Raw genomic sequence first — 10165 nt, 5'->3', positions numbered from 1 at the left:
GCTTCCACGTGCCTCTAAAATTTACATTTCTTAGTAGCATAAAAGCACATTAAAACTTCTGATTTTATTCATTTGTTAACTGGGTAGATGAGCCGATCTTCGGATCCTTTGCAGTCATGAGCCAGGCTACAACAGCAAGGGTTAATACTGCATGCATACTCTGTTTAGAGTCATGAATTAGTCTGTATGATTTGGGGGAAGTGGTAGGAAATCAGAGCACCTAAAGCATACCCACACAGATATGGGGACAGCATATACACTTCACACAGACAGTGGCTAGAAATCAAAGCTGTACCCTGAACCCTGTAGCACAGATCTTAACCAGAGAGCTAACATACTGCCAATTAACTACCATTTAGTATTATGTTTTGATTGTAAATTAAATGCTTCAGTCTTAACAAATTATGAAAAGTCAGCATGGCAGGTAGAATACGAGTCTTGTTTGTAAAAAAGGTCTACCTTTTGTTTTCATTTAATATATTTGTAGACGTTTCAGATGTTTGTCCTGTAATTAAATTCACAAATGTGTTGTGCTCATTTAATATTTATTTCAGTAGATTCTATACTTTCATTGAGTTGATCTGAACTGACTTTCTACCATATGTTTATTTATTTATTTATTTTTTTCATTAAAGTTTTGTAAACCCTAGGCATTTTCCCTATTATTCCTCAGTAAATGGACACATTTCTGTAGGATTAATCTTGTTATAAATATAGAGAAAATAAAGAAATAAAATAATTATATGTATCTGCAATATGCTTCATGTACCAGGTTTTATATTGTCAGACAAAAGTTAATATTATTTTGTGATAATCAAAAAGTATACACTATAAGTTAAAAAGCATGTGGGAAAGAACGATGTCATCTCCACTAATTATGCGTAGCACAGGGGATTTTTCTGCTTTAATGAAGTTCAAATATCTTTTGTTCATATAATAAGAATGCATAGCGCAGGGGATTTTTATACTTTAATGAAGTTTAAATATCTTTTGGGCATGTTGCCATGATGTTACTGTAAAGTGAAGACTTCCTGGACTGTCAGCCTCTTTTCTGTTTACTAACACACGCAATGAGATTAGCCAAACCTTTATAAGTGTGCAGGTGTAACTCAATAAAAGGAAGGGCAGGTAGAAGGGAACAGTCACCACTGACTCTGAGTTAGATACAAAGTAAATCCGACTCTTTCAGTTTAAAAACTTGTTTTCTGAAGGAAGAAGGACAGGTCAAAGCGAACAGACAAGGCAGACACTGACCTGGACAGAAAGAATATTGGACATTACCTATTTAAATGTGTGCTGTTTAAACAGTATTGCAGTTGTGCAAGTCTGCATATCGTAAGGAACACCTGGTTTTCAGCTACATTATACCAGCAAAGAAGGTAAGAAAAAGTGTTTTTTTGTTTAATTTTAATGTTTTCATTCAGTCTTTTATTTTTGTTCATTGTGCATTATGAACAAATATGTTTTTGTAAGGGAGAGCTGGAAATGTTCATGCATTTATGTGACTTTCCTTGTTCGGAATGCAAGCAGTGCTAGAAGAAATTAAACCCAGGCTGTTCTGCCAAATACAGCTCTTTTAGATATATTTACTTTAAATGCTAATGAAATTACAGAACAAGAAAAAAAAAACAGATTGAATTGTGTTTGGCAGCCACTGTATGTATGTGTGTGTGTGCGTGTGTGTGTGTGTGTGTGTGTGTGTGTGTGTGTGTGTGTGTGTGTGTGTGTATCAATATATATATATATATATATATATATATATATATATATATATATATATATATTGGTTTACTATCTAAAGTGCGAACGGCACTCCGTCGACTGTCATATACTCGAACATGGAAGGTCGTAATCGGTAATGTCGAAGGCAAAATAATCAATCTAGGAATGGTTTAACATGGGTCGAGGTAGGTGTTCAGTGTTATTCCAAACTACAAACATCTCCCCTACCTCGACCCATGTTAAAACCATTCCTAGATTGATTATTTTGCCTTCGACATTACCGATTACGACCTTCCATGTTCGAGTATATGACAGTCGACGGAGTGCCGTTTGCACTTTTGATAGTAAACCATATATATATATATATATATATATATATATATATATATATATATATATATATATATATATATATATATATATATATATATATATATATATATATATGGGTCACCTTCATTTCTTCGACAGTTCATTTCACTGACAACCAAGTCAGCAGGCCCAATTCACTGAAACTTCATTTGACTGGCACTTCATTTCACCGACACTCATTTCATCGAAAATGATATATGCCCTATTCCCCACTGTAGAACGACCCTGGAGTTAGAATATATAGTAAGGGGGGGTGTGAGGGGGGGTGAAGCCCCCACATATTATAAATGTTTTACAATATACAGATGCATTCTTATAAGTGCAATAAATAACTATTACCAAAAAAAATTATAGAACCCCAGTATGATCCGCACATCATCCAACCTTCTCTCCCTCTCATTCTCTTCATTCATCAACCCCCTCAAAGTACGCTTTCCATCTGCTCAACACACTTTCCTCGCTTGTGAGTATGTTTCCCCCATTATCCTTTATCACCATTACCTGCTGCACATCTTTACTAGCTTGGTCCCTCTGTCTAGCCAATCGATACAGGTCCTTTTCTCCCTCCTTAGTGTCCAACCTTTTATACAACTCTTCATATGCTGTATCCTTAGCCTTCGCCACCTCTCTCTTTGCCATGCACCTCATCTCCTTATACTCCGGTCTACTTTCTTCATCTCTCTGACAATCCCACTTCTTCTTCGCCATCCTCTTTCTCTGTATACTCTCCTGTATTTCCTCATTCCACCACCTGGTCTCACATACTGTATATATTTAAAACTTTGAAGAGACCTTGAAATGCATTTGTACTTCTGTAGACAATTGCTTGCCTCAAATAATATTTTATAATATCTTTTCTGGTTCAGTATAAAGTATAATATATTATGCAACCTATTTCTCTGCATATTGTAATGGTGTGTTAGCACGTTCTGCCTTTTATATTTGCAAGAGGACAGTAGTGTTAGCATTATGCACTGCATTTGCCAAATGCATGGATTTCCTAAACATGCATGGTGCCTCAGTAATCATCCAGGACAAGAGCAGTATTTAATACATTAATAATTAAAATGCCATTGTTGAATAAAAAGTGGCAGCCACATAAACCACAATAACCATGAATCTTCCTGCATGTACACACTAGGGAAAGAGAGAGATAGAGATAGGTAACTTCCCAGTTACAGACTGAGAACACAGCTGAAATGGAGCAGTGCACACAACTACATATGTATGCAAGAGTCTACTTCAGATAGCCAAATGACCATAACTTCGACACACATATTGCTAAGATGAAAATTTTTTTCTGCAGCATGGGGGCTATGCCACTCTGCACCCCCCAAACCCCCTGCAACTTAAATATACCAACTCTTAGATTGCACTTATATTGAAGCGAATGGGAATTTTTCACTACAGTGATCTCCATGCAAACATTAAATGTTTTAAAGAAACAATGTTTTCATTTCGGCCATATGCTGATCAACGTTATTATGGCTGTTCGACCATCTGAAGGGAACCCATATGCAAATGTAATGCACCGTGTTTAAACCTGGAAATTCAAGGTTGTAGTCTAAAGTTTAGATTACATCATTGTATTGTATAAAGCTTTATATAGCCAGAGCTTTGTTAAAAATTTTGACTCTTGTTTTGTAATAATATAATTTACATACATGCACATGTACATGCACACAGATGCAAACACATGCATGCACGCAAACACACACACATAGTGCATGTACTTTCTTGAGATGACATTACAGTATTTCACATTTAAATATTAACTAATAAATGTATATGTCTGTGTGCAAGATATGTCATTAGAGTTTGATCATTAATATCAAACTAAAGTTACAGTAAATAAAATAATCAACTAATATGTAAAAATTAAAAATATATAGCACTTTAGTTGCTTTAGTGAACAGTGTTTATTTGACATTTGCTTGATTCAAAGACATGAAAAGGAATGACGTAACAACCCCAAGAGACTCATTAGAGATAATAATGTAGTGCCAAGTTAAACTAGTAACTCACTCATATTTTGAGCTTTGGCAGTTAAGGGTCAATATGCATTTTAATATAACTTATCTTCTTTCAAAAGAAATGCTGTTAGTATGTTTTGTTCTTTATACATGGCATCACTTATTGCTGTCTCACTTCAGTTTACCAAATGAAGACATGCTCATTTCACAGCAAGTTTTTCTTGTAAACTTTCCACTCATACTACCGTGTTGACTTAGCCTAAACATTTCTTCTCATAAAGACAGTAAGGAACTCATCTGTTTGTTTTGCCAGTTACAGGAGAAATCCTTTTCTGGGACAAACCAGAGTTTATCAACTCCCTAGTGAGATATTACCAAAATACACTGTTACCTGTCCTTCTTGGAAGGAAATCTATCTACTGACATGGAAGACACATGATATTACATATGAGAGTACACAAAATAGTACAAATATTAGTCCAGCAATAGGTCTGTCTATATTCTGCAGGTTGCATGAGATTTAGTTAAGGAAAAAAATGTCTTCTCATGAATGATTGCTTTCTATTTCTCAATTCAAGTAGGATCTAAGAGTTCAGATACAGATATGAAGGACTACAGGAGAAATTCAAAAGTCTTTGAAGTTGTAGAAACCACAGAAAACATGGAACAGACTAATGCTATAACAGCAAGACATAAATGTTTTTGAGCTGCTGCAGGATGATAAATGATGGCATCATAAACTCAATTAGTAGCCTAAAGCTATGACCCTCACCTTTTTTACTGCAGGTGCAGAGCCTACTGCCATACCTCTCAACCTCTTTCAAAAGAAATCTGGATATAGCCTAAATTAATGGAGGGACAAAGACCAAAAATATGGAAATATTTTAAATATTGCACTTATAAACATAGAAAGTTGCTAGAAGAATAAGAGGTTTTGTGTTAACATGCATTTTCTGAAGGGAAAGAAGCCTGAAACTCAACTGTCTGTCCTTATTTAGTGACTTCAGTCCATAATGATTAGCCAGAAAACCACACATTTTATGAGGAACAGACCAAAATATGAGGCAAAAATCTGGATGTTTGGCAAAATCTGGACAGCTGAGAGGTATACCTAATATAGCTCTGAATACCCTACAATATAATGAGTAAAGAAGCAGGGATTTAATAGCCTTTCAAGTCAGGTCATCTATATACTTGTCCAAACATTTCTTGAATTTTTTCAGACTTCTCCCTGATCTAATAATTCTGAAAATGAATTTCTTATATTAACAAATATTGCCCAAACTTTCTGAAAAACAGTATCTGAAATACTTCTAAAATGTAATTTCCCCTCAAAATATTGTATTTATCTCTTTGATTCCTTAAAAGTTCCATTTTGATTTGGTATGAAATTTACTATTAGAACGTCATCCTTCAAAACTTGAAGCATACATAATAGGTTTAACCTCACTGTCATGTAAGAGTGTGAAGTGTTAGCACATTGCCACTGCTAAAACCTTAACTAAACAACATATATTTTATTATTTACATGACCAAACATTCTTGTACATCTTCATGATTCTAACTAAATGTGCTATATTGTTTTTGGTAGCGTACGTATAGCAGTGTAGTCTCAATAAATTGACACAAACCTGAACAAAGCAACCAGAATATTTGGAGCCAAGGTAGGTTGTAGAAACTGTTGCCTGGTATCATGTCACTATTAAAAAAATATTAGTAATATGGTGTGATGTAACAGTGAACTCAGATCCAGATATAAAACTTGGTGCAGTCTGAGATGAACTCTGTGACAGCACATGTTAAGCAGACAATGTGATACCTACATTATGACAAAAAGGCAGGGATGGAATAAGTTGGGATACTACTGAAGATATAATAAAACAGAAGAGAAATATTTATATTGCTTCATACCTTTTGTACTTATACCAAAGTGTCCACATCCATTACCAGGTCTCCTATCCCCTCCTTTCATCTCCCAGACTAACACTAATTTTTGGGCTGGGGCCCAGCCTTGGAACATAAGGGCACCCTGGAGGGCCTCTCTAGCAGCTGCTTCTACAAGGGAGAGGTATTTTCACATTATGATTTACCTTATTTTTCCTCTCCCCTTTGCTCATCCCAAAGCCTATAAAGGGCTATTCCACTATCTGTGGTCTACTCCTCCCCTGGCGAAGGGACAAGATGAAGAGGCACATTTGTCACTCACTGCTAAAACCTCAAACACCTGAGCTGCTAACTGAACCTGGGCCAGCTGAGCAGTAGTTAGGGCAATATCCCTCTATTCCATGGCACTAGCTAACAGAAGGAAAATATTAATCATAATTTATTTATCAGTGATGCTGAGTGGAAAAGTACTTGTGAAGGACCTACTGCAGCTCTATAATGAAAGAATCTTAGCAGATAGAAATTAAGAAATGTAATTCAATGATTTTTTAAGCTCATACCTGATCAATATATGGTGAATATTTGGATGTTATGTTTTCAGCTGATGTAAGGACTAATTAATTTTTAATAGTAATTGGTATGAGACTGTATATCCCCCTACTGAGTTTAATTAAAATGCCATAGATGATAAACCTCACAGGTACTCCATGCTTCAGTGCTAGGGACAAAACACTGAAAAATTATGTAAAATTAGTAGCTGTACTTTGTTTTACTTGTTTATACTGCTGCTATTGTTGGGGAATAGAGATCAACTTGTAGTTTACTTGAGTGGGAGTCATCCGTGACCTTCATGGAAAAAGGCTTTTCTTGAAACTCTTCTTGGAAACCAGTTTCTGAAAAAAAAAATGTGTTAAGGAAGAAGATATTATACGTCAATAATATTATTATAGTGAAGATATATCCTGTATAGATAACTGATAAGGTTCACTAATCATATTGTTACCATTTTATATTTAGCTAGAACTGCAGCATGAAGACAATGGAAGACTTAGCATTCTCTGCAGAAAATATTCAGCGTATTGCCATGATAGAAAATTGTTTTGGAGTCTCTGGAAAACGTTTGGCAAAAGAAGGACGGATATTAGTGGGAGAAGGAGTCCTGAAGAAGGAATGCAGAAAAAAGGTGAAGCTTAGAGTATTCTTCCTGTTCAGTGATATCCTGGTATATGGGAATATTGTAGTAATGAATAAAAAGTACAACAATCAGCACATCATTCCACTAGAAGGCCTCCACGTTGAGTCCCTAGAAGATCAGAATGAAATACAAAATCGATGGATGATTAAGAGTGAAAGGAAATCCTTTGTAGTTTCTGCTCCTACTCCAGTCCAGAAGAAAGAATGGATGCAACACACTGAAGATTGTGTAAAGCATCTGATGATAAAAACTGGCAGTACACTGACAAAAGAGCATGCTGCTCCCTGGATACCAGATCATGCCACAGAAATCTGCATGCGCTGTGCCAAGACAAAATTTAACTTGCTACAAAGACGACACCACTGTAGATACTGTGGCTATGTGGTATGTGGACAATGCAGTAATCAAAAATTTTTAATCTCTAGTATATCCAAAGAGCCACAGAGAGTATGTCTCTTGTGTTATAAATTGTTGTCAGCAGAAGAGAGGAAACGGACTTTAGAGAGGATCACACCAATGAAAGAGACTGTTTGCCATGAACTTTATAATGAACATTCTTCTGGTGATGAAGACAGCATTAAAGGTAATGAGGATGACCTGTTTAAAGACTGGCAATCAAATGAAGACATTAACTTCTCAGTTGTGCTTTGGTCATCCTTCCATAATAAAAACTGCCTATTTTAATAGCAATTTGTAAAGAAAGACAAGCTTATTATGGTCATAGATCATAAACATATATAGAAGATGGCAATGAAAAATGTGCAATAAAGCTGAATTTTTTACATTTAATAAAAAAATGAGAGTATCTAAAAGAACACGTTAATATACCTTTTCTGCTTCAATCTCAAAGACCTCAGAAACACAAAATCACTTTCAGTAAGTCTTTTTAGCATTTTTAATAATATCCTTGTATGTGACAATAAAATAAACAATTAGCTAGGCAAAATTTAAACAAAAGAATGTGTTACTGTTTTAGTTCATGATAATGGAATGATGGAATGCACAGAAAACTGAGCTGAGAATTTAGCAGTATGACTCGTTTTCCTCATTCATATATGCTGTGTCATCAAGGCCTGCTGCGGTGGTTCAGCGGTAGCATTGTCACCTCACAGCAAGATGTTCTCCCGTTTGATTCTCAGCTGGAGCGCCTTCTGTGTGGGGTCTGCATGTCCTCCCTGCGGTCGAGTGGTGTTCAAAAGACATGCGTGAATGGGCGTGCCTTCATTGAAGGTTGGGCGTCAGGCTGGCACCTCGGCACCATAAAAATCTACTGCCAATCATTAGCGGACCAGAGTTTCGCTGTGGCGACCCCTAACCGGGAAAATCCGAAAGAAGAACAACATCAAGGCCTGTTGTACATCAGAGCCTATTCCAGGTTTAGCTTCTGTGTATGTCTGACTTCTTTGAATGAAATGTACAAAGCAGTAAAGCACTAAAGCAACACTATTATTTTAACACCTCAGTAATCAGACTATTGTATGCCTGCTTGCATATACTACCAACATAAATAGTACTTCTTAAAAAAGATTTAATTAACATGTAAAACATGGTTTTCATTACAACAAAGAAATAAATGCAATGTTTCTTAATGTAAATATAAAAACATAACAATGCAATTAATTATTTTCTTGTTTACACAAATTATGTTATTTTACTTTGTATACAGTCAGTAATTTATTAAGTAAAGTTTCAGTTTAATATTATAAAGCCATTGTGAACTGAAGAAAATAAGATGTACCTAGAAACAAAATTGGTCTAAGATCCTATACCAAGGAATTGTATTTTATAAATTTAAACTCACGGACCAAAAACCATTATTTCTCTTTGACACTGCAAGCATTTAGTTTCACAGTGGGTGCATATTGTAGTAAACCTACTCAACACTGCCTTGTGCCTACTCTTTTTTTCTTCTTTTTTCCTTCTAATTATGGTGATATTTTTATTTCTGTCCACATAAGCATTTCAAAAAAGGAGGTTCACTTAATTGTCTTGCCAGGAGAAAATAAACATTAAGTGCAATATGAAACAAAGAAAGAAAGAAAGAAAAATAAAACTTTTTCTCTGTCTTTCTCATCCATTTTATGCCCCTTTCAAAGAGATTGAAAACCATTATTTTGTTGCCTTTTTTCTTTTTTTCTAAAAACTAGTTTTTTTATTCTGGGAATATGTTGCTGAATAATCCTCTGTTTGAAATAATGCATATATCAATATTCAAAACTGTTTTTTTTTTCTTGTCTTATGAATCTGGTATTTGTTTTCAAATAAGATGTCTCTGTTACGTATTCAGTGTGTACATTCTACAATGATACCTCTTTGTATTCAATGCGAACCAGTTTGAGTAAATAAAATATGTAAATTATTATAACCTGTCATGTTTTTATTGTGTATAAAAGGGAACAATATTCTTTTTCCTGGTCTCCTTCAATAAATGCATCACACCAAATGGCATTTGATGACCTTTATTAAACTTCCATAAATATAACTTTGTTAACCAATATTTGTTAATTACAACTTAAATATAGTAGTGTTTATAGTAATCAGAGCATAAACATCCATGTAATGTTGACTAGGACAGTGTGACCTCGCTCATCCTGACCCAGTATAAGCAGCATTCATACTGCCACTTGTTTATTTTACTTATGAAGCAGAGTCCCATCGCTCACTTCATTTACCACTTATTAAATTATACATCCAACCAAATAAGCAGCACCCTTACCTCCGCTCACTTATTTTACTTATTAAGCAGCATCCAACTGCTCACTTTCCTTTCCCAGTTCATTGAAATGAACATCCAACACCAGAGGAGGGACAGAAGAGGGCAAGCTTGCCTCTCTTCTCCACCTTAGCAAGACTTATAAAATAACCACAATCCCCCACTGTTCTACCAAAAATGGGGAGGGAGGGTGGGTAGCAAGTTCACGCCAAAGTGTAATTCCTTAGCCAGTTACACTTGCATAAACCTATTAAGCCCCTCCCTACCCTTACCTAATTTCCTCCCAATTATCCCCCATTCTGATTT

At 35.3% G+C, this 10165-nt stretch overlaps 1 protein-coding gene across 1 annotated transcript; it reads left to right on the top strand.

Moving 5' to 3' along the window:
* Positions 1–1129: 1129 nt before the first annotated feature.
* On the top strand, positions 1130–8315 carry LOC122810069 (pleckstrin homology domain-containing family F member 1-like). The gene is made up of 2 exons (XM_044081562.1): positions 1130–1379; positions 6969–8315. The coding sequence occupies exon 2, from the start codon at positions 6982–6984 to the stop codon at positions 7828–7830; it is 849 nt and encodes a 282-aa protein (XP_043937497.1). The 5' UTR covers positions 1130–1379; positions 6969–6981; the 3' UTR covers positions 7831–8315.
* Positions 8316–10165: the final 1850 nt, after the last annotated feature.

Source organism: Protopterus annectens, chromosome 8.part1, assembly GCF_019279795.1.
Source record: "Protopterus annectens isolate FY-2018-M chromosome 8.part1, PAN1.0, whole genome shotgun sequence".
Taxonomy (NCBI): domain Eukaryota; kingdom Metazoa; phylum Chordata; order Ceratodontiformes; family Protopteridae; genus Protopterus; species Protopterus annectens.
This window is presented reverse-complemented; position numbering and strand designations above follow the sequence as displayed.